This window comes from Carcharodon carcharias, chromosome 9, assembly GCF_017639515.1.
Source record: "Carcharodon carcharias isolate sCarCar2 chromosome 9, sCarCar2.pri, whole genome shotgun sequence".
NCBI lineage: Eukaryota > Metazoa > Chordata > Chondrichthyes > Lamniformes > Lamnidae > Carcharodon > Carcharodon carcharias.
In genome coordinates, this window is record NC_054475.1 from 97,022,224 (window position 1) to 97,048,239 (window position 26,016).

The 26,016-nt window shown below is 41.9% G+C and overlaps 1 protein-coding gene across 1 annotated transcript; it reads left to right on the forward strand.

Moving 5' to 3' along the window:
- The first annotated feature begins 20,497 nt into the window (after positions 1-20,497).
- Positions 20,498-25,775, forward strand: kctd12b (potassium channel tetramerisation domain containing 12b). Its single transcript, XM_041196258.1, has one exon. It carries the CDS (start codon positions 20,595-20,597, stop codon positions 21,432-21,434), a length of 840 nt encoding a protein of 279 aa, XP_041052192.1. The 5' UTR covers positions 20,498-20,594; the 3' UTR covers positions 21,435-25,775.
- Positions 25,776-26,016: the final 241 nt, after the last annotated feature.

Below are 26,016 nucleotides of genomic sequence, written 5' to 3' on the forward strand. Positions count from 1 at the left end.
GTAGGCTGGATTTAATGGATGTGGAGTCACCCTGAGAAAGAATTCTCTGATCTTTTTTCTGCATTTCTGGAGGCAAGTTATTGGCAGGAGTATAAACTGAAAGACTCCAATGGGGACTGGGAATCCTGCCATAATAAATATCTGGAACTGATTCCACAATCTATCCAGTTACTGGCGGGTTTTTGCAAATTGGAGCATCAATCTCAATAATGAGAATCATAGCACTCCTGAGAAAGTGTATGTCTATTGCTTGGTGTCTCTGTCCTCAATTCCCCTGCAAATAGCCTTAAAGTGGACATGCACACCAGAATGCATTGTAGTTATGAAATTCCATGAAGCATTTTTTGCAGAGTTTGGCAGATGCACTGTTGCATATTCTCCAAAAATTCCATACAGGGCATGCACCATAGTCTCAAAGGATGACATGAAAACCTTTTGTTCAGCAATCAATTCCCTTTCATGGATAGGCCCAGTTGAGTACCAATTCTTGCAGCTGAATAATGTATTGGCCTAGGAAGCTGATTACTGTCCCTTAGCTACCACTTCTATTTATATTGCCTCACGTGTTGGTTCTTTTCTTTTTCTGCCTCTTGCTGGAGAATTATATCCAAAAGGACCCACATGAGATACTAAGTGCCATGCCAAAAGCTGCTTAAAAGTTCAGAAAACATCTACATGACAATAACAATACTATAATACAAATAAAATGCCTCCCAAAGCTTTCTAGTTTTACTTGACACTCCATTAAATGTCACTGGAATTGTCTGCCTTCTAACTTGTACCAATCATGATTTCTGGACAAAGCAGAAACAGGCCAATTTGTCACTGATTACATTATTGAGAATCCCATCAATTTTTGGCAGAGGTTCTCTGGCCACCTAGATTGAGGTCTGCATGAAAAATCACAATAGTGAAATCTATACGGTAAGTTGGCACTTCAACCATTTCACCACAATATACCACAAGTTGCAAATGCGGTGTTTGCAACATGAACATCATCCCCATTATTTACTTACCCAGCTTACATAGGATCACATTGGATATGCTGCTGTTTATACTCCATTCAAGCCTCCTCCAACCTTCCCTCATTGAACACCATCATCGTAAGCCTCTATTCCCATCATATGCTTGTCTAGCTTCCCTTAAATGTATCTATATTATTTGCTTCAACCACTCCCTGTGGTAGTGAGTTCCGCATTCTTACCACTCCTTTGGTAAAAAAGTTTCTTCTGAATTCCCACTGGATATCTTTGTGACTATCTTGTACTTCTGGACTCTGGTTACGCTTTTCTACACAAGGAGAAATATTGAACTGAATTTTTTTGCAGCCCAAGGGGACATAGGGAGACAAAAAATTAGGGTGGGACAAGCTCACCAGAAATCTGATGTCATGATGTCAGGTCTGGATTTTATCGGGGTTGAAAAAGCTCCAAAGCAGTGGGATTGCAATCTGAATTACTGAGCAGGCACTTGCCGTGAATTTGAATAGAGCTCACCTCAATTTTATTGGGGGCATTTCAAATTTAATCAGTGGCGTACAGAGAACATGTGCCTTCTGATCCTCACCTTGATTAGAGGTGGCGGTATTGAGGTGAGGCTGTGGTGCCTACTTGGGAAGGCAGCCATGAGGATTGCTGGGTGAATGCAGGAAAGAGAATATTGGGCTCAGCAGACACTGGCTGACAGTGGTGCTCCATTCATGGCCAGGGTCGAAACAGAGGAGATGCCGCATTCATGGCAAGCATGGGAGCAGAGGGGCTATCATGTTCATGGCAAGGTTAGGAGCAGAGGGGACATCAGCCCACATTTAGAGGATCTGAGTGGCAAGGGGAAGGTAACAAATGCAGGGTCCTCTTTCAAGGATCAGCGCATAGGAGAGACCAGCGAGCCTGGTTCTCATACACCCAGACTTTGTAGGCCCCTGCACTATGCAGCAGAGGCTCAGAAGGAGGCAGGGCCAGGTGCTAGCTAAGTAAGCTGGTGAACCTTGATTAGGGGAATGACAGCAGCCAAGAAGGGCCTGTCTGTGGCACAGACTGTACTGGAATTGCCTCAATTACTGCAAATGTCAGAATGCCAATGTCAATGAAGACTGCAGGGAGGCTGTCACCAAATGATGTGCCATGTTCCAGGTGTAGCTGAGACCCAGGGGCTTCGCTGGACACTCAATATCCGTGGTCTTGAAAATCACTGAGGCACTAAACTTTAATGCATATGGATCTTTCCAGGGATCCACTGAGGATATGTCTGGGGTCTCCCAGGCAACAGCCCACCGCTGCATCAAGGAAGTGAGTGATGCCTTGTTCAGGAGGGCCAGTGACCCTGCGTACTACTGAACTGACTCAGAGTCAGGCAGAGAGGGCCATCGACTTTGGAACCTTCACTGGATTTCTTGGTAGAAGATATCATTGACTGCACACATGTGGCCATCAAGGCTCCCACGGAACAGCCATTGGCCTTCATCAACTGGAAGGACTTCCGGGCTCCTTCAACAGCACCTTCAAAACCTGCGACCTCTACCACGTAGAAGGATAAGGGCAGCAGATGCATAGAAACACCACAACCTGCAAGTTCCCCTCCAAGCCACACACCATCCTGACTTGAAAATATATCGCTGTTCCTTCACTGTCGCTGGGTCAAAGTTCTTCCCTAACAGCGCTGTGAGTGCATCTACACCACATGGACTGCAGAGGTTCAAGAAGGTGGCTCACCACCACCTTCTCAACGACAATTAGGAATGGGCAATAAAAACGTGTTGCCCTAGCCAACAGCACCCACGTCCCACTTAAGAATTTAAAAAATTGTTTGACTCATCTCTGACCACTGGTAGGTGCTTCCTGCACAATTTTCGGAAGCAGCTAGTACACCTATGTAGCCAGGCAGCCCCAGGTACCACAGCTTTCCCAGCCACCACACTTGCCTTCATGGATGGATTTTTGGGAACGAAAGGACTGCCCACTGAAGACATGGTTACTCACACCTGTGAGGAACCCTCACCTTGCAGCAGGGGTGTGGAGATATGCAGAAAGTGCGAGAGTTTACTCCAAGAGTCGGCGAGAGCAACAGGGGATAAAAGTGCGGAGAGAGAGCGGAATTCACTCCAGGAATCGGCGAAAACAGCAGATGATGAAAGTGTGGAGAGAGCAGGAGTTCACTCCGAGAGTTGCTGAAAACAACGGGGGTTAAGAATGTGGAGAGAGAGCAGAAGTTCACTCCGAGAGTCAGCGAGAACAGCGGGGAATAAAAGCATGAAGAGAGGGACAGGAGGACAGGCAGTCAGCAGCACCTGGAGGATCTGGTCTATTTAGAACATAAGAATATAAGAACTAGGAGCAGGAGTAGGCAATTCAGCCCCTCAAGCCTGCCCCGCCATTCAATACGATCATGGCTAATCTCATTTCGGCCTCAACTCCAATTTCCCGCCCTCTCCCCCATAACCTTTCGACCCATTACAAATTAAAAATCTGTCTATCTCCTCCGTAAATTTATTCAGCATCCCGGCATCCACTGCACTCTGAGGTAGTGAATTCCACAGATTCACGACCCTTTGAGAAAAGTAATTCCTCCTCATCTCTGATTTAAATCTACCACCCCTTAGCCTAAAACTATGGTCTCTCATTCTAGAATGGCCCACAAGAAGAAACATCAAACGTCTACTTTGTCTACCCCCTTTAGCATCTTATATACCTCAATAAGATCTCCTCTCATCCTTCTAAACTCTAATGAGTATACGCCTAAAAAGGTCAATCTCTCCTCATAAGACAAACCCTGCATGTCTGGAATCAATCTAGTGAACCTCCTCTGAACCACCTCCAGTGCAACTACATCCTTCCTCAAGTAAGGGGACCAAAACTATGCACAGTACTCCAGGTGCGGTCTCACCAATGCCTTGTACAGTTGCAACAACACTTCCCTATTTTTATACTCTATTCTTTTAGCAATAAATGCCAAAATTCCATTTGCCTTCCTTATTACCTGCTGTACCTGCATACTAGCTTTCAGCAATTCATGCACGAGGACACCCAGATCCCGCTGAACTGAAGCATTCTGAAGTTTCTCTCCATTTAAATAATGTCGCCTTTTTATTCTTCCGACCAAAATGGATAACCTCACACTTATCTATGTTAAACTCCATCTGCCAAATTTTGGCCCATTCACCTAACCTGTCAATATCTATGTGTAAATTTCTTATATCTTCATTGCAACTTACTTTCCCAACTACTTTGGTGTCATCTGCAAATTTAGCTATAGTACCTTCTATCCCTGAATCCAAGTCATTAATATAGATTGTAAATAGTTGGGGCCCAAGGACCGAACCCTGTGGCACCCCACTAGTTACAGCTTGCCATCCAGAAAAAGACCCATTTATCCCGACTTTCTGCTTTCTGTTGGTTAGCCAATCCTCTATCTAAGCTAGTATATTACCCCTAACTCCATGTGATCTTATCTTGTGTATTAATCTTTTGTGTGGCACCTTATCAAAGGCCTTCTGGAAGTCCAGATATACTACATCTACAGGATCCCCATTATCCACTTTGCTTGTCACATCTTCAAAGAACTCTAGCAAATTAGTCAAACACGATTGATGTGGATTTAAAAGTAGGGGAATGATCAAGAAGTTCACAGACGACACAGTAATTGGTAGGGTAGTATATAGTGAGGAGGATAGCTATAAACTGCAGGATGATATTAATGGACTGGTCAGGTGGGCAGAGCAGTGGCAAATGGAATTCAGCCCGGAAAAGTGTGAGGTAATGCACTTGGGGAGGGCTAACAAGGCAAGGGATTACACTATGAAGGGTAGGACCCTGGAGAGTACTGAAGGTCAGAGGGACCTTGGTGTGCATATCCACAGATCTCTGAAGGTAACAGGGCAGATAGATAAGGGAGCTGAAAAGGCACATGGGACACTTGCCTTTATTAGCTGAGGCATAGAATACAAGAGCAGGGAGGTAATGTTGGAACTGTATAAAAGGCTGGTTAGGCCACAACTGGAGTACTGCGTGCAATTCTGGTCACCACATTATAGGAAGGATGTGATTACACTGGAGAGAGTGCAGAGGAGATTTACCAGGATGCTGCCTGAGCTAGACGGTCTGAGCTATAAGAAAAGATTGGATAAGGCTGAGGTTGTTTTCCTTGGAGCAGCGAAGGTTGAGTGGGGACTTGATAGAAGTGTATAAGATTATGAGGGGCATAGATAGGGTGGATAGGAAGGCACTTTTTCCATTAGTAGGGGAGTCAATAGCCAGGGGGCATAAATTTAGGGTAAGAGGTAGAAGGCTAAGAGGGAAGTTGAGGAGAAACTTTTTAACTCAGAGTGTGGTGGGAGTCTGGAACTCACCGGATGAAAGGGTGATTGAGTCAGAAGCCCTTGTAACATTAAAGAAGTATTTAGATATTCACTTGCATTGCCATAGCCTCCAAGGCTATGGGCCAAGCTCTGGAAAATGAGATTAGTGTAGTTAGATCCTTCTTGACCAGGGTGGACATATGGGCCGAATGGCCTCTTTCTGTGTTGTAAACATCTATGAATCTATGAGGTACAATGCACATCACACGTCCTCCTGAGCAACCATCAAGCAGGCCATTGGTCTGCTGAAAGTGAGATGCTGATGCATTGTTTGATCTGATGGAGGCCTGCAATTGTCCTCAGTAAGGGTCTTGTGTATTGAGGTGGTTTGCTGTCCTCCACAATCTAGAACTACAGAGGAGGGGGAGGGCTTGTATCAAGAGGACATGACTGATCATCAATCTTCATCCAACAAGGAGGATGTAGGGGAGGATGCTGAGCAGGCAACACAGGGGTGAGGAAGTTCACTCAATAGAGACTCAGCTTGATGTATGCCACTGTTATGAGGCAGCCTTTTGGTAAAGTTGAGTTATTTAAAAATCCCAGAGGGAAACTTCAAACAACTGTCATAACCTATATTTTTAAGTGGTTATGTTCAAGATGCAACTCTAAATTCAGGAATCAGACCACCAGTTCTCTAGAGGTTTTAAATTAAATTAAATGAAGCATTTTATTAATTTACACAGGTTAAAATATATATACACATGGCTACAAATGATGACTATCATAACTTTTAACAAATTCCCAAGCTAATCTCCATTAAGGCAACAGCAACCCATAGACTTAAGCAGACACCAGACAAAGCATTTTCACCTTACAAATTAAAAATGAGATTCCTCTCACTTTGGTTCCTGTGTTGACAGTTGTAGGCTTACAGCTACTTTGATCTTACACTGCCTGTGCCCCGCACACACAAAGCTGCTATCCTTATACCTAACACATTCTTGAATGTAAATTCCCATTGTATCACCAACCTCTTCTAACAATAAAACCCCTTTCATAGTACCAATTTTATTAGTAATATAAACATATTGCTTGGTTTCTGCCTGCTAGGTGTCTGATTTCACCCTACTTCCTGAATGCTCTATTCAAAAAATGCAAATGCACGCTATCCCTCTTACATCTTAAAACTAGTAGACATCAAAGCACCCAGACTAGCTGGCTTTAATCCAATTAAGACACACCCACAGACTAAACCTCAATTTTAAAAGAAAAATATTTTTCAATAATATTATATATATTAATAACTTCATGACAACCACCCGTCACCTCCATCCTTTCATGTTCCAGCACCTAGCACACATATTCACCATGTGCACAAGGGATGTGCTGGGGATGGTGGAGGGAGGGGGTGGTTGGGTGGGGGAGGGGGGTGGAGCTCAGACAGAGGGCTGGCTATTCTGGAGATGTGGTCATTTTTCTGTCAAAGCATGTCACTGCTTCAGCCCCTTGCCACCCAATTTGTGGCCAGACCGTATCCATGTAACACACCCTTCTGTGTAGCCATATGCAAATCCCTGAGAGGAGCAATGCATGGAGGACTCTCCTTGGTGGAGCAGAGGAGGTTTTTGACACTCTTGTGGCATTGGACCCATGTTCAGCAGGTGACCCATGGCTGCTCACATCCTCTGCAATCTCTGTCCAGGTTTGCTTGTTCAGGCAGGAGGATCTCTTCTTGCTGTCCCTTGAAAAAGGGACCTGCACCTTTCCCTTGCAGCCTGGAGGGAACCTACAGAGAAGCATTGTTAAACCTTGGGGCTATTCAATGTCATGCCATCAACGTGGTCCCAGTTGGCTCCCAGTCTGTCCATTGGACCTGGAGTCCTGATAGTGGGGTGCCGGGGGTGGGGGGGGGGGGTGGGGGGCGGGGGTGTTGGTGGTGATCATGTAGCTACAATGGAAGGGGATCCAGCACCACGGGGAGGTGTTGGGTTGTTTGGGGAATCGTCCAGCAACAGTACCAGTAGAAGGATAGGGGGAACCCAGCAACAGCTGAAACAGAGTGGGTGTCCAGCAACAGCAGCAATAACAGAAATGGAGGGCGGGTCCAGCAGCAGCAAATATGGAGGTCAAGCCGCAGCACAAGTGTGTGGTTGGGGGTCAGGCAGCAGCAGAATTAGGTGGGAATCCAGCAGAAGTGGAGGGGAGTCCAGTTGCACTCCGAACTAGGCAGGAAGTGCAGGAGCCCCCTGGGTCTATCTCCCTCTTTAACAGATTTTCCATTTTGGATACTGCTGAGGGAGCTGGTTTCTTTGGGGAATGCAGCAAGAGCCAAGTCCATGGCACTGCGAGTGGCTCAGCTGCACAGGGTGGGAAAAAAAAAGAGTGGGAGAGCAATAGTGATAGGGAATTCTACCATAAGGGGAATAGATAGATGTTTCTGTGGTCACAGATGTGACACCAGGGTGGTACTTTGTCTCCCTGGTGCCAGGGTCAGGGATGTCACTGAGCGGCTGCAGGACATTCTGAAGGGGGAGGGTGAACAGTCAGAGGTCGTGGTCCATATTGGTACCAATGACTTAGGTAAAAAGAGAGATGAGGTCCTGAAAGCAGAATAACGGGAGCTAGGAACTAAATTAAAAAGCAGGACCTCAAAGGCAGTAATCTTAGGATTACTCCCAGTGCTCATCTAGCGAGATCAGGAATAGGAGAATAGACCAGATGAATGCGTAGCTGGAGAGATGGTGTAAGAGCGAGGGATTTAGATTCCTGAGGCATTGGGATCGATTCTGGAGAAGATGGGACCTGTACAAGCTGGATGGGTTGCTCCCCCTCAGGGAGCAATATCATCACAGGAGTACTTACTAGTACTGTGGGGGAGGGTTTAAACCACACTGGAGGGGGATGGGAACCTGAACAGGGAGACAAAAGAGTGGGAAACAAAGATAGGAATAAATGACAGAGAAGTAAAAATCAAAAGTGGAAGGCACAGTAAACAAGGGCTAGCAGCAAATAGGGCCATAATACAAAAATGATGTGTAAAACTGTTAAAAAAGACAAGTCTAAAGGCAGGTATCTGAATGCACAGAGCATTCACAATAAGGTAGATAAATTAACAGCGCAAATTGATGTAAACGGGTACGATGTGATTGTAATTACTGAGATACGTCTGCAAGGTGACCAAGGCTGGGAATTGAATATGCAAGGATACTCAATATTTAGGAAGGACAGATGAAAAGGAAAAGGAAGTGACATGGCACTGTTAGTTTTGATGAAATTAGTGCAATAGTGAAAAGGGATATTGGGTAAGAAAATCTAGATGTAAAATCAGCCTGACTGGAGCTAAGAAGCAACAAGGGGCAGAAAACATTAGTGGCAGTTGTCTATAGGCCTCCAAACAGTAGTGATAAGGTAGGGGATGACATCAAACAGGAAATTAGAGATGCATATAACAAGGGTGCTACAGTAATCATGGGTGATTTTAATCTACATATAGACTGGGCAAACCAAATTAGCAATAATAACATGAATTCCTGGCCTGTGTACAACATTTTTTTAGACCAGTATGTTGAGGAACTAACTAGGGAACAGGCTATCCTAGTTTTGGTATTGTGCAATAAGAAGAGGTTAACTAATAATCTTCTTGTGCAGGGTCCTTCAGGGAACAGTGATCATAACTTGATAGAATTCTTTATTAGGATGCAAAATGAAATAGTGCAATCTGAAACTAGGGGCCTAAATCTAAACAAAGGAAGCTACGAAGATATGAGGTGTGAGTGGCTAAGATAGATTGGGAAACTTCATCAAAAGGCATGATGGTGGATAGGCAATGGCTAATATTTTAGGAATGAATGTATGCATTGCAACCGTTACACATACCTTTCTGGCACAAAGACACAACAGGAAAAGCAGCCCCCCCATGGCTAACTAAAGAAATTAAGGATAATATTAGATCCAAAGAGGAGTCATATAAAGTTGCTAGAAAAAGTAGCAAGCCTGAAGATTGGGAGCAGTTTAGAATTCAGCAAAGGAGGACCAAGAGATTGATTAAGAGGGGAAAAATAGAGTATGAGAATAAACTCGCAAGGAACATAAAAGTGGACTGTAAAAGCTTTTATAATTATGTAAGAAGAAAAAGATTAGTGAAGACAAATGTAGGCCCCTTACAGTCCGAAACAGGAGAATTTATAATAGAGAAAAGGAAATGGCAGAGCAATTAAACAACTACTTTAGTTCTGTCTTCACAGAGGAAGACACAAATAACTTCCCAGAAATGCCAGAAAACCAAGGGTCTAGTGAGAAGGAAGAATTGAAGGAAATTAGTATTACTAAAACAATAGTGCTGGAGAAATTAATGGGACTGTAAGCTTATAAACCCCCAGGGCCTGATAATCTGCATTCCAGGATACTAAAGGAGGTGGCTGTGGAACTGGTGGATGCATTGGTTGTCATCCAAAATTCTGTGGATTCCAGAACAGTCTCGGCAGATTGATGGGTGGCAAATGTAACCCACTATTTAAAAAAGGGAGGGAGAAAACAGCAAATTACAGACCGGTTAGCCTAACATCAGTAGTAGGGAAAATGCTAGAGTCTACTATAAAGATTGTGATATTAGGACACTTAGAAAATATCAACAGGATTAGACAAAGTTAACATGGATTTATGAAAGGGAAATAATGTTTGACAAACCTACGTGAGTTTTTTGAGGATGTAACTAGCAGAATAGATAACAGAGAACCACTGGATGTGGTGTATTTGGATTTTCAGAAAGGTTTTGATAAGTCCCAAATAAGAGGTTAGTGTGTAAAGTTAAAGCACATGGGATTAGGGGTAATATATTGGCATGGATTGAGAATTGGTTAGCAGACAGGAAACAGAGTGGAGAAATAAATGGGTCTTTTTCAGAGTTGCAGGTGGTGACTAGTGGGGTACCGTAGGGACCAGTGCTTGAGCCCCAGCTATTCACTATATATATCAATGATTTGGATGAGGGAACCAAATGTAATATTTCCAAGTTTTCTGATGGACACGGAACTTGGTGGGAATGGTAGCAGTGAGGAGCATATTAAGAGGTTTCAAGGTGATTTAGCCAGGTTGCATGAGTGGGTAAATACATGGCAGATGCAGTATAACGTGGATAAGTGTGAAGTTATCCACTTCAGTAAGTAAAAGAGAATGGTAATAGATTGGGAAATGTTGATGTATAAAGGGATCAGGGTGACCTTGTACACCAATCATTGAAAGCAAGCATGAAGGTGCAGCATGCAGTTAAGAAGGCAAATGATATGTTGGCCTTCATTGCAAGAGGACTTGAGCACAGGAGCAAGAATGTCTTACTGCATTTGTACAGGGTCTTGGTGAGACCACCCCTGGAGTATTGTGTGCAGTTTTGGTCTCCTTACCTAAGAAAGGATGTACTTGCTATAGTGGGAGTGCAGCGGAGGTTCACCAGACTGATTCCTGGGATGGCAGGAGTGTAGCATGAGGAAGGATTGGGTTGATTAGGCCTGTATTCACTGGAGTTTCAAAGAATGAGATGGAATCTGATTGAAACGTATAAAATTCTGACAGGGAGGGACACACTGGGTGCATGGATGATGCTTCCTCTGGCTGGAGGGTCTAGTACAAGGGGTGACAGTCTCAAGATATGGGATTGGCCATTTAGGACTGAGATGAGGAGAAACTTCCTCACTCAAATGGTGGTGAGCCTGTGGAATTCTCTACCACAGAAGGTTGTGGAGGCCAAGTCACTGAATATATTTAAGAAGGCAATAGATATATTTCTGGACTCCAAAGGCATCAAGGGGTATGGAGAGGGAGTAGGAGTATGGTTTGAGATAGAGGATCAGCCATGATCATATTGAATGGCAGAGCAGACTCAAAGGGCCGAATGGCCTATTCCTGCTTCTATTTTCCAAGGTAGCTGTACATGCAGGCAGGCAGCATTTTAAATATGACACTAGCACCTGCATTCTTGTCACCTGCGCCACAATCAGTGCCACAATCAGCAACTTTTAAAGACAGCAGAAGTGTGAAGTGATGCATTTTGGCAGAAGGGATAGACTTATTGGCGCAATAGAAAGACCGTGCATGAACAAAAGGACATGGGGTTGCATATGCATCAATCTTTGAAGGGGGCAGGACATATATTAGAGTCATAGGGCTAAATTTTACACTCCCCTGCCAGCTGGTTTTATGGCAGGGGGCATAATAAATTCGGTGGGTGATCTACGCGTTGCCTGTGTGCCTACCTTTGCCTCCACTGCAATTATACCAAGGGCGGTGGTGGCGTCGGGTGGCTCACCCTACAGGGAGTCAGCTGAAGTCCTTAAGTGGGGCATTAATGTCAGTTAAGGGCCTCATCCCAGAGCTACCGGCATTTAACTGGCAGAGAGAGAGAGAGGTCCATGCCAGCAGCCTGGCAGATTTCTCTGCACAGGTTGGTCATGGGTTGGGGGGGGGCGGTGTGGTATCACACCTTACCTAGCCACCTGGTCTTATTGGAATGCAACCCCCTCCCCCTCAAAGTGTAACCCCTGAGATTGCCCTCCTTCCATGGCTTCTGAAACCTCAGCCACACCTCCTTCACCAACATCCCCCTCGTCAACCCCTTAGAACACTTAGAAAGTTCCAATCCATCGCAGTTCACCTCCTCTTTGCCCAAGTGCACTACCAGCAGTGGCTACCACTCCTGCTGGCGCTACCAGTACATCCAGAGCTTCTAGCCTCTGATTGGCTGACAGCTCTCTGAGATGAGATTTCCTGTCCACAAGAGGCAGAAATCCTGCCTCCAGCCTATTAATGGACAATTAAATGACTGCAGGGCTGCTGTTCTTCTCCTGGCGGGGGTGGTGGGGGGGGGGGCGGAGGGAGGGAGGGAGGGGGGGCTGGGACCTATATAATTCAGCCCATAAGTCTGGTTAGCAAAGCAAATGAGATCTTGTGCTTCATAAGTAGAAACATTAAGTAGAAATGCAGGGAATTTATGTTGAAACTTAATAAAGCTCTGATTCGGACGCAACTGGAGTATTGCATCCAGTTCTGCTCAGCACACTTTAGGAAGGACGTGTGGGCCCTTGAGAGGGTGCTGAAGAGATTTACCAGAATGGTTCCAGAGATGCAGAATATTAGTTACAAGGTTAGGTTGGAAAAGCTGGGGTTGTTCTCCTTGGAACAAAGGAGATTGAGAGGAGATTATAACAGGTTTAGATAAGGTCGACAAGGAAAAGCTGTTCCCATTCATTGACAGTGCAAGGACTGGAGGACACAGATTTAAGGTTTGGATAAAAGATGCAGGGAGGATGTGGGAAAGAACTTTTTATGCAGAGAGTGGAAATTACCTGGAACTTGCTGCCTGCGGTTGCATAATGTCCAGCAACATTTGCGACTCCACAGATACCAAAGCAGTCCGTGTCCAAATGCAGCAAGACCTGGACAATATCTGGGCTTGGGCTGACAAGTGGAAAATAACATTTGTGCCTCACAAGTGCCAGGCAATGACCATCTCCAAAAGGAGAAAATCTAACCATTGCCCTTTGACATTCAATGGCATTACCATCGCTGAATCCCTCAATATCAACATCCTGGGGCTTACCATTAACCATAAACTGAACTGAACTAACCATATAAATATTGTGGCTGCAAAAGCAGGTCAGAGGCTAGGAATCCTGCTGCAATTAACTCGACTCCTGACACCCCAAAGCCTGTCCACCATCTACAAGGCACAAGTCAGGAGTGTGATGGAATAATCTCCACTTACCTGGATGAGTGCAGCTCCAACAACACTCAAGAAGCTTGACAACATTCAGGACAAAGCAGCCCACTTGATTGGCATCTCTTCCACAAATATTCACTCCCTCCATCACCGAGGAGCAGTGGCAGCAGTGTGTACCATCTACAAGATGCACTGCAGGAACTTATCAAGGCTCCTTAGGCAGTACCTTCCAAGCCCACAACTGCTACCATCTAGAAGGACAAGGGCAGCAGATAGATGGAACCACCACCACCTAGAAGTTCCAGTCCAAACTACTCACCATCCTCATTTGGAAATATTTTGCCGTTCCTTCAGTCATTGGGTCAAAATCCTGGAACTCCCTCCTTAACAGCAATGTAGGTGTAGTTACACCACAGGGACTGCAGCAGTTCAAGGAGGCAGCTCACTACCACCTTCTCAAGGGCAATTAGGATGGGCAATAAATGCTGGCCTAACCAGTGATGCCAGTATCCTGTAAATGAATAAAAAAATGAAGGCGGTGGAAATGGCAACAATCGATTCTGTAATTTCAAAAGGAAATTGGATGGAAACTTGAAGGAAATAAACTTGCAGGGTTATGGAGATTGAGCAAAGGGAATGGGACAGACTGGATTGCTCCACAGGGGGCCGCCATTGACTCGATGGATTGAGTGGCCTCCTTCTGTGCCATAAGCTACTCTATGGTCTGGATTTTGTGAAGGTGAAGGGGCTTGATAAATCCATTGGGTGGCTTGCCCACCAACTACCTGCCCACCCTGCACCTACAGCAGTTATAACAGCTGTGGGGGTGGCGTTAAGTGACCCACCCACCATTGGGATAATTGAGGCTTTATGTGGGCAATTAGTGCCACTTAAGGGCTGCATCCCACCATGGCCCCTGCCGGGATTTAATCGGCAGCTGGACAGGCCCACACCAAGTGCCCAGCCTGACAGGTTTACCTGTATGGGAAAATAGGCCCTCCTCCTCCCCCCGCAACCCCAACCCCAGTTGCCCTCCCTCCATGTCATCTCAAACCACAGCTCCCTACCCTCTTGCCGGGGACTGACAGCTTGGCATTCAGCCCTATGACACTATTTCTATGAAGATGATTTACAATGTACTACCACTAGAGGTCACTGTATTAACAATTTGTTAAAATATTAGTAACAAGTACTGCATTGCATTAATGGCAATTTCAGACTATAGTCCCTTAAGTTTGCATTCAGGATGTTTGAAAATCCTTCAATTCATGCTATTGATTCTAACCAATTTCATCTATAGAATGAAAATCAGTGCATTTGATGTTCACACTAACTGCAAAATTTACATGCAATGTATCTTTCTACTAAACTTAACATATATTTTAATTATTCTGAACTGTGCTATTAACATTCTGGAGTAAATTATTGTATGATCCAATGGAAGAAGGCATTTTTTTCTCCCTTGCCCACATTTATCCCTCAACTGAACCTTGAGAAAGGGCAAATTTAACTGGCTATTTATCTCATTTTCTTTGTGGGACCTTGCTGTGCCAGAAAGTTGCTGTCTCATTTATCTAAATAATAACAATGACTATATTACAATAAGTAATCCATTGGCTGTAAAAGGTTTTGGGACATCTTCATGACATATTCACTTTTTTGCTGGCCAAAGAGAAACTGTGTTCCCACTATATATGGCACCCTTATCTGTTCTATTAAGATAAGCATGGTTGGAAATGTATTTTTGTAATTAAAATGCATTTTTAAGTTTCTAACAAGATGTTAACACTATATTGGTCTCATTTATAATATGAGTTGCAGTTGGAAGTAAAATGTTAAAGCGACAATATTTTCTATATTTAATCTTCCTGATCAAATACATTCTTCTACAGCTGACCACTCAGTTATAGAATTAAAATCCTACTCTTAACTATATCTAAGAAATGAAGAGAAAGACAAGCATTCTAAGTAACATATGAATAATAAGGAAAGAAAGTTTAAAAAATGTGAAAAACTAAAGCTGTAAATACTATTTTGGGCTAAGTCAAATATAAAGTTATCAACATGGACTAAGGAGAATGGTGATATCTCAAGAGGTTCGGAGAGTTTGATAATGCAATAAGCTATGACAGTAAAGTGGATAATTAATCTGGAAATATGTTACTACTGTGAAACATACTGAAATGTATTATTTCACACAATTCAATCTCGGGGATTTCCTTTTTGGCAACAGAAAGGTTGGTGTGAGGCAGTGATCGAAAGCAGGTTTTGTTAGATGAATCAGCTTGACAGTGATTTATGATTTCTTAAAATGGAAAGGCCATGTAAGAGAATATTCTTGTTCAAGGCACTTCCCTTTTCTCATTGAAGGATGCTACACTCTTCCAGGCATTTTCTCTATGTCAACTTTCTTGGTAGCAATCCTAAAATAGGTCTCCTTTCCTTTGCTGCTGCTTCCATGACATTATTAAGGAAAAAGCAGTTCTTGTTCAAATTACATTACAGAGCATTCAAAAGCCAATTGGTCCTTGGAAACCTACGATTGTACAAGAATACTCCTAAATTTATTTTGGTCTTAGCTGAAGGAAACCCTGCTGGATTGTCTCCAAGCCATTGATAAAATTGATACCTTACAAAAAACCTCAAAAACACATCTGGTTGTTAAGAGCACATTTTCTATAATTGTCTTCACTGTAATTAAACAGTACAAAGTCATTGTTTTAACAAATCACAGTAGTTGCACTGTTTCATTTAACTGTGATATGGTTTACTTGTATTTCTTGATTGTCATCCTTCTAGTAAAAATCCAAGTTAATTAAACAAAAGATATAACATATCACTTGGATATTGTAGAGAGAAAAAAGCGGTTTTTGAACTGGCACAACTTCACTAATAGTGTGTGACATTAAAGGAAAAATAAACCACTTATATTACTTTGTAATAGTTTAGTTTTAAAAAATGTCAGCTGAAAATATCACCCCATGTCTTATTGGGAGCTTAGATATTGTGGCTGAAATGAACACAGAAAGCAATGACGGTTTGAAAGGAAATTACAAAATATTTAAATAGAGGAATTGAAACAAATGATCCTATCTATATCTATTTTGAAAATGTTGCATTGTGTTATACAGCAAATAAAGTATAAGATCTTAGGACAGAATAATTGGGAGTTCCATACTCTAACCTGGAATACCACAAACAATCTGAAAGGACACGTTTTACTATATGTTTCTTAAATGAAATAAAGATGAGTCATACTTAAAGAGAATGGCTGTGTGGATTTTATATGGAACAAACAAAGCCCAAACAACTGCAATCATTGTATCATTCAAATACTGTTGCATAACATGTACTGTTACTGAACTGTTTTCTTATGGTTCATTATGTTTTAAGTATAAATAATGCAACAGCTGAATTAAAATATTAACTTTGCTGACCCTATATTATTCAACTAAACATGTGGAAAAATTGGGCACTTTTTTATAGTTCCATAAACACTATTGGTATTCACTTAGCAATGCAGATTGATTGCCTACAGCAACACAGAATTCGTCTGTGGGTATTTGAATTTGTATTTTATTTTGCATTTTGTATTTCATACTGGGTAGTGATTGCAAATTATCTTCATTTCAACCACAGTACGTCAGCTCCCAATAAGGCATGGAGTGTTATTTTCAATGGACATTTTGAAAACTAAATTATCATTATAAATCAGTGAAGGTAGGAGTCATTTCTTTAACTTCATACACAAGTCATGCCAATTCCAAAACACAATAAATAAATATCTGGAGATGTTTCATTTAGATGTGGGGCTTTGCAGTTGTAGAAGGTAAAAACAACTATAAAAACTACATAGTAGGAGTGACGGAAGGTTACAACAGTGAATTTGAAATTAACAGAGGACTGGTGGGTGAATGTAAGTTGATTCAAAGTGAAACAACAGAGGCAGCAGGAAATACAAGTTACTCCACTAAGATTCAAACGGACAGGATCAGAAGATAGATGGTCACCAGACCTGCCCAAGGCCAGCAATTTTCCAATACTAGCCAAGTCAAAAACCAAAGAACAGGAAATTCAAAGCTACTCTTCAAAATAGCTCTAAGTTAAACTCTATCACGATTGTAAATATAAATTGTAATGGTATTAGAGGGAAAGTAGCTCAATTGGAGTTACTCATCAGCTAGGAAAAAACTTGATGTTATTATAATGTCCCCGAGCTAAGGCCTCACTCTATACTTTTATTATTTAATATATCAGCATGGCTAATTATGTAAAATCTTTAAAACTGGACAAAGGCTTTGCAATGACTGAAGTCATTGCTGACTATGACTCAAACACTAGGAACTTCCTGGCATTCAGAACAGCTACAATCTCATTATCCCTGAGGAGGTGCTAACAACCCTGTGCTTGGAGAGACCAAATTCCTAAGGAAATGTACAAAGGCCATTAACATTTCTAAGGCCAGACCCAGCCAATGGAGACTACCTGTCTGAGAGGACAAAGGACCCTGAAATCACCTTTGAAATTATTAATGGTTGAAACATTAATCCATCTTAAGGATCTAGACAAAGGAATATATAACCGTCATCCAAACTGAAGTGGAGAAGTGGGAGTCATACAACATGACACCTCCTTCCTCCTCCTGCCACTAGCTGGGAAAACCAGTTATCCTGCTTTGTGGAACTGCAAAGACAGTCTGCCATCTTCCATCAGCCAAGCAGGAGTAGAACCAGAGCTCTGTCCAGGTTGAAATAGCAAATTGCCTGTTCCCGTCTTTTCCTCCATCCATATTGTTTCTACTGAAACTTCTGAACTTCTGTACCAGCGCCTAAAAGACTAAATCATCTCTATGTGCCTATCCCATCGTGGAAGTCATCTCTACTGGAAAAGTGGATTATCCAGCATCTGTCTTCAGTTTGCCAACTCTGTAAAAGAATATACACCATGGGGCTTTGATTCTGGACTCTGGACTCACATGAAACAATAATTCTTATTTTGTCTGTGGTCTTTGCCCTGTACCTCTTTCTGTTCTCTATCCCACCTTTATTGTGTAAATGAAAAGGAGGCCATGCTGTGACCTTCTTCTTGCATTTAAGTGTGTGCAAATAAATTAACACTTTTAGTTCATCCTATCTCAAGTTTGTTGTGGGGCTAATAATAGAGAATTGTAGCACACCAAAACTGAGGGGTTGGGAAAAACGCCACTGCACAAGAAGGAGAAATCAAAAATAAAAAACACCTTTCTGTTTAAAGACGGATGGTGAGCGGAGAAATCAGGGCTGCTTAAGTTAAACCCCCTTCTGTCCATAACAGAAATTGGGAGCTCAAGTCCGAATTGAACTCAGTTTGAATTTGACCAGAGCCCAAGTTAAGAGCTGAGCCAAATATAATTTGATATAAAAAAGCCATTGGAAGCTAACATGAAAACCTGGTGGCTGAAACAAATTTTAAAACACAAATAACTTTCACAGCAAATTCCTTTTCCCTACCACTGTGTAAATGAAACCCCCCTCCTGTCCATAACTATAGGAACTGAATCCAAACTTGATGAAAACGTTCACACTGCAGAAATATTTCCAGAAGATTTCACAGTATAATATAAAGATAGATCTACTAAAGACAGAGGAGTCTTTATCGTAATCAAGAACTTTATTTCCAGTCTCGCAAGACATGATTCATCTTCAACAGATGAGAAATTAGTATGGTGAGAATTGACCCTCCAAGGGGGGAGATGATTTTGTTGGAGCATATTATTGGAAACCCAGCAATCCAAGGATTCTCTAAATGACTTAGATGCTAGTCTAACAACACTTTATAAATCATCTGCATCCATCATATTAAATGGGGATTTTAATGGTCCCAATCTTTCTTGGAATCAAGACGGTCCCCAATGTGCAACAAATTCACTTCAGGAAAAGTTAATAAGTATAGTAAATGACCACTTGTTAATGCAGATCCTCAACTTTACTACTAGGAGGCACACCAATGGAACTGAGCATATATTGGATCTTCTTGTTACACATCCTGCTTTGCTGAGATCTGTCAGGCCCCATTCCGGGATTAATGGTCACTCAGTAGTTTTGGGTGAATATTGCTTTACGTCACCACTGCTCCGAAAACTACCAAGGAAGTGCTGCAGTGACAGGGTATCAGTAATGATGCCTTTAAGAGCCAAGCTGCACAGATGTCAAAACAGTTTTTCAACACCTCTCCTGAGACCAACTCAGTGGACAAGAACTGGAAGGCTTTTGCCGAATGTGTATTTCATCATGTTCCTCACAAAATCTACTCTGGATGGAGGAGTACTCTATGGTTTACAGGCTATCTCATAAAGAAAGACTGCAAAGAGAAACAAATTATCCATGCTCATTCTTGGTGGAATGACGATTCTTCAAAGAGGGAGGAAGTCTGCAGTAAGTTCGAACAGTGTCAAACTGTGTTCAGCAAGGAGATTTGATGCGCCAAGTGTAAAAACAAAATTGGTTAGCCAGGACAGAAAACCCCAGGGAATATTGAAGGTCTGTTAAATCAAAAAGAAACTACTGGAATATCAATTCAGCATGTAGGGGATAAGTTCCTATTGGATGACAACGAGAAGGCTGAAGTTCTAAGCTTGCAGTTTCAGAAATCGCCTTCAAGGAAGGAATCAGAGTACCTGCGTACAAATCTGTAGTATGAGGGCATTCTTACAAGAACAGTCTCCAGAACCAAAGAAAAGCCCACAGGTTGACATGCTTCTAGAAAATTTTGAATGAACAATTAAATACTTCTAAGCATTATATTCAGTCCAACCGACATCGAAGAATTCTTTACACCACCCACCCTGCCCTCACCCCCGCTTTTTTTCCAAGAACAATTAATGACTGGAACAATCTTCCACAAATCTTAATGTCCTGTCCTCTAAGGATGCATATAAGGAAAATCTGTTATTTTTAAAAATTAATATGATCATAGAGTGCACTCATTGTGCATTTCCTTTGAAAATTCCCTAGCGGAAGACTACCAAGTACCAAGGTGTTTGCAAAAATTGTCAATATTAGTGTGAGCTTTGTGATCAAAAAGTGAAACCGATTGTAGCGCCAAAGATATGGAGCAGCCTGATAATGAAGCACACTAAAACGAATTACAGAAAATAAGTTAACTTTTCAGGTCCGCTGAACACTCCAGAGTTGCTGCAGACTTTATGAGTATTTCCAACATTTTCTCTTTTTATTTCAGATTTCCAATAGTTGCGGTATTTTGTTTTTACATTTTGCAAACGAAAATTGTGCTAAGTAGAGGAAGACACATTTGGTTGGCGGTTCTAATGAATGCAGGTGACAATCGCATTGGCAGCAACGCAAGGGCTTAGCTCCCGGGAATGGTATTCACGCGCGGCTTCAAATTGATTAGTTTGCCCACCGATGTCCCGCCCAACCCCTGACGTCACGGGCTCCAATGACTCTTGCGCTGCACGCGCTGTTGTTCTGTTCAAAGTTCACTGAGAGGCAGATCGAGGAGGGAGAGAGCACGAGGAGCTCGCGAGTGCGGGCAGAGGTAGCACGAGGGGGTGGGTAGCGCGTTATTTCAGCACTAAAGCGCACGGCAATGGCTCTGGCAGATACCCCGAACTCCATCATGGGCAGCGAGGAGACACCTTTCCCTGAGATTGTCGAGCTGAATGTCGGCGGCCAGGTGTACATCACCCGCTACTCCACCCTGCTGAGTGTGCCCGACTCCCTCCTATCTCAAATGTTCGGGCGGAAAAACGGTTTAGGGCTGGCGAGAGATGGGAAGGGGCGTTTCTTCATCGACCGCGACGGCTTTCTGTTCCGCTACATTTTGGATTACATGCGGGACCAGCAGCTGGTGCTACCCGATCACTTCCCCGAGAGGAGCCGACTGCAGAGGGAGGCCGAGTACTTCGCACTTCCCGAACTGGTCAAAACGCTGAGTCCCAAACTCAGTAAACAGAACTCCATTAACGACGACGCCTGCCCCAGTGACACCGAAGATGGATCGCCCAGCACTGATGCAATCCGCAGCATCATCTCGGCCGCGGCGGCTGCCAGCGGTACCGGGAGCGAGAGGAGAGCGGGGTTCATCACCATCGGTTACCGGGGCTCCTACACACTGGGCAGGGACAGCCAGACCGACGCCAAGTTCAGAAGGGTAGCAAGGATCATGGTGTGCGGGAAGACAGCTTTGGCCAAGGAGGTATTCGGGGAGACCCTGAACGAGAGCAGGGATCCGGACCGGCCACCCGAGCGCTACACGTCCCGTTATTACCTGAAGTTTACTTTCCTGGAGCAGGCGTTTGACAGGTTGGCAGAGGCTGGCTTCCACATGGTGTCCTGTAACTCCACCGGGACCTGTGCCTTCGCTCACGATCAGACCGATGACAAGATATGGACCAGCTACACTGAGTATATTTTCTACCGTGAGTGACCTGTGCATCACCAACCTCTGCCTGCTCTTCCCCAAATGATTAGATCTGAACCCGATCCACTATCCCTAGAACTGCCCCTCAGTGCTCCTCCATGTGCCAGTGCTGTCTAATTTGCCACGCTTTCCAATTAATTTGGATAGTTGAACTTTTTAAATTATTGTCTGTTGCCTTTTTATTTGAAAAACACGATGCTGTTTATTGAGTTGATATTTTTTAGACGAGCACAAAGTTTTGTAGTCTAGGCATGTGTTTGGCACACATTGGGTGTTGGCACATCTCCCGGTGCCTTCAGCAGCTTGATAGCGTTTGAGGCAAAATAATTTAAAAAAAACACAATGGTCAATGACAAAGAAACTGGGGCGAAAGTGAAGAGTGTTGGTATATAAAAAAAACAACTGATTTTTGGATATGTCAGTTGAGGATTGATGAACCGTCATTATTTTATCAAAGCAAACTGCGAATGTGCTCCTTTCCAAGAATATTTAAAGAGCAGGTTAACCCGAGAGTGGGGGCAGTATTCCTCTTGATATCGCCGCAAGAATGCAAAGCAGTGAACTTTAAAGAGATTTGCCATTTTCTGACAACGTGTTCTGAGCTCTTAAGATACACGGTTTGTATCTTGTAATAAATGTTTGCCAAATAACGCGTAGCCTTTAAAAGATAAACAAATTCAAATTTCATAGTGAAATTACTGTTGTGAAATTTTGGATAATTTCTGCATGGGTTTCTGCCAGGATATTTGTGCAGATATTTCTAAATAAACGTTGATATTTCTTATGATATGCGTATGTGATATCATTTAACAATAAAGCTATTTTGTGACTAGATCAAATGCCAAAGTCTTCACAGTTTAATTTGTATCTTTACATAAATATTAATTATCTTTTTGATACACAAGTTTATAACTTATTAGAAATTAATTTTTTACTGCAATCAAATAGTGTCCAATATATTAGCATAGTTTAAGAGCAGGTTAGTTTAATGATAAACACATTCTAAATCTGATGATTTATCCCTAGTAAAGAACTGAGTTTCCAAGTGGTAAGTAAGTGTGAAAATTTGTTTCAAGGAGAACTTCAAAAATAACCATTTATTTAATAGTGGTTGCTTTCCTTGAAATTAGTGAAAGATCAATTACTCTTTAATAGATTCTAAGGTGCCTCACAGCTGCAAGTGCAATGACTGGATATTCATGACTTCAGCAGGATTTTCAAGCTCAAAAGTTATATGAAAGTAGCATAAATATGAGACTAAATTTAAACTGTTCTAGAAATGAAACTATTTAAAATTTCCTTACTGATCCAACACCAATGAAAATTTAATTTTAATAAAATATTGCTACTTTGACATCGGTTCAGTCTGTGCTTCATGTGTTATTAATGGAATAAATCTTTTGAAAGGAGACTTACTGTCAGTCTTTTGACATGAAACATAAAGAATTATTAACTTTGTCTTTACTGTAAAAATGTTGTAATAGTATATGCTAGTTATACTGCTGTTAACCAACTTATATATGTTACTCAGTTACTGGCAATGTATTGAAGTTTTATTGACGTTAGAGAAATCTTTATTAACCCGAGTTGTTTCCGTAGATGTGCCATTTCAACTGTTGGATAATTTATCTTGCTCACAAGCTGAGGCTTAGTCAAAAACCTCTTGTGCAAGCAGCAGCTGTCCCACTTTTGTATGCAGAAAGGCTGCATTGAATATCAGTCGACTTAATGCATTGTTTCTGTTTCCAATGAATTTCTAAGCAACCCCCACCCCCATCCTCCTGTAACATTGCCCAGAACTCTGGAAAAAAAATGAAATTAAATTTTGTCACCTGCTGATACATGGTTCTTATTACATACATTGGATCATGGGAGAGATTTGGGAGTATAAATTTGATGAGCCTTCTTAGCCTCTTAACCTCTCAGTAGTATTTTTGAGAGATATTTGTCCTTGTCAGATTGTCTTTGTAAATAGAGCATTTGACCATCTCATTTATTCACAGGTTACCACATATGTGAGAAAAGAAAAAGCAAAACAAATGGGATATTAACTGTATTGCAGATTCAAAATTGGCTTTGTTCCTGATAATACCCTGTTGAATGGATTTGAAAAAATGTTTCAGGAGTGATTGCTAATATGTTTCTGGCACTGACATTTGTAGCCTGTGCTCTATTCATACCTTAATTTTTATTGGACCATACGCTTGTCTTTTTTGTAACATATCACTGAAACCCATTTGTAACTATTACAAGCATATTGTATGCAAGAAATCAGATGTAACATCCTTCCATCATCAAGCTCCAAACTGTTTAGTTTATGATAAAATTGCAAGAAGTTTGATAAAACAGCAAAATTTCTGTGGTCACCATATGTTACTGTATTGTGAAGTTTTAAGTAACAGCAATTTACTTGAGAGAGGCCAGTCCTTTCTTCTTAGTCCATTCAGCGTAGGGTGATGTCGAAGTGATTAGTTACTGTTTTCTTTATCATTTTGCGCTTCAGTTTAAGTGAAATTTTCTTCTATAAAAAGAAATTAAAAATGAGCTCAACATATTCTAGCAGTTATTTAGTATCATGCATTTTCCTTCACATTGTAAATATTACATTTTTCCAAATTACAAGAATTGAGCTTAATCCCACAAAAATATTTATGCCTTTAAGTACTTCAGAAATGTATCTGGAATATCAGTTGATCAGTTTCCAGTTCTTTTTAATGATTTAGTGCAATTAGATACCTTTTAAAGCAACACATTGATCATTTTTGTGTCCAGCATCAAAATCATCAGACTGGATCCTGTGACCTAAAATCTCATTTAGTATTAAATCAAACAATGGATGTATTTTCAATCTGATATCCTCGTGTCAGCCAACTCCAAAATACTGCCTGTTTATACTGCATGCAGTTTTTGGAACTAGCAAATTGGTAATAATATGGCACTCCCAACTATTTTCTCTCTACTTTGCATCCCCTCACAGGGTGTTTATAACTTGCCTAGGCCAATCCACAGGACAAGGTAAAGAAACCTAGCTGTAAATCTTTGAACTGTAGTGAAATTCAGTCCAAAATGACTAGGAACTTTTGCAGCTTTGCCAGATTTACGGTGTGCCAACTGATTGTAATTTTCTTGGGTCTGTTTATTTGCATAATTTCTAATGCAGCATAATCTTATAGTGTATGTGCATTTCTGCCAGTGCTTGTGGGAGGGAATAGAAGATGGGCACAATCCTCATGCTGAGACACCAGCTTGCTGCTATCCCTTAATTGCTCCTTTAATGTTTTAAGATTGTAAAAATAACTTTGGTCACATACATCCTTTGTTCTACAATCCCCAATGTTCAAACATAAACTGATATAGCACAAAGTTTTATGTAATTAATACTTCTGTAGTTAAATGGACTTGGACATTGATTTTTAGAAATGAATAGAGAAAATTAAGAATTCAAATTTCTACTTACAGGTTCTTCCAGTGACCATGATATATTTTTTTACTTGCTTTCATTTTGTACGTTGTTTATTTTGTATGTCAAAGTTTTGAGGAAAGTCACATACAAAGATTAAAATGATCTATTTCTATGATGGTCACTTTAGTCAAAGATCACTGCTGGGAGAGGAAGGAATACAATCTCTCAGCTCTGATTCAAGTTAAAGTCAATAACAACTTGTATTAATATTGCAACCTAATGCATTTAAAACATCCTAAGGTGCTCCACAGAAGCGTAATCTCACAGAGCTAAATAAATAGATCTATGAAGTGGTGTCAATAAGCTTTGTCAAGCACATCGGTTTTAAGAAAGCCTTAAAGGAGAAGAGAGGCATAAAACTTTAGGGAGGGAAGTCTAGAACATGGGGCCTAGATGGGCAAAGGCACAGTCACCATTTGTGGAACAAAAGGAGTGGAGGATAAACAAGAGATCATAGATTGGTTGTTTTTTGAGGAGATTAATCAGATGGGAAGGGCAAGATCATGAAAGGATTAAACAAGAGGATGAAATTGGAGGCATTGAGGTACCAGGATTCAATGTGAGTCATCAAGTGCAGGGGTAAAAACAAAAAAACTGCGGATGCTGGAAATCCAAAACAAAAACAGAATTACCTGGAAAAACTCAGCAGGTCTGGCAGCATCGGCGGAGAAGAAAAGAGTTGTGAAGAAGAAAAGTGCAGGGGTGATGGGTGAGTGAAACTTGGTGTAGATTAAGGCATGGAAAGCAGCGTTTTAGATGACCTTAAGTTTATGGAAGTGGTGGATGGGAGCCTGGCCAAAGAGCTTTGTAACTCAATTTTGGAGATGACAAAGGCATGGTGAGGATTTCAGCAGCAGGTGAATTAGGAGAGTGGCAGAGGAAAACAATTATACAGGGTGGAAGTAGTCAGTCTTCATGAGGGTGAGGATATTCAACTTGAAGCTCGGCTTGAAAGAAAATAAGATGTTGATGTCAAACATATTTTCACCCAGCCTCGTGTGCTATTTCCAGGAGAGGCACCTGGATTATGATCAGCAGTAGGAAGTGTGGCAAATCCAATTGAGTTTAGCCAACTCAACACAGACCACAGATGAGACCTGGTTCCTTATGGATCAATATCAAACC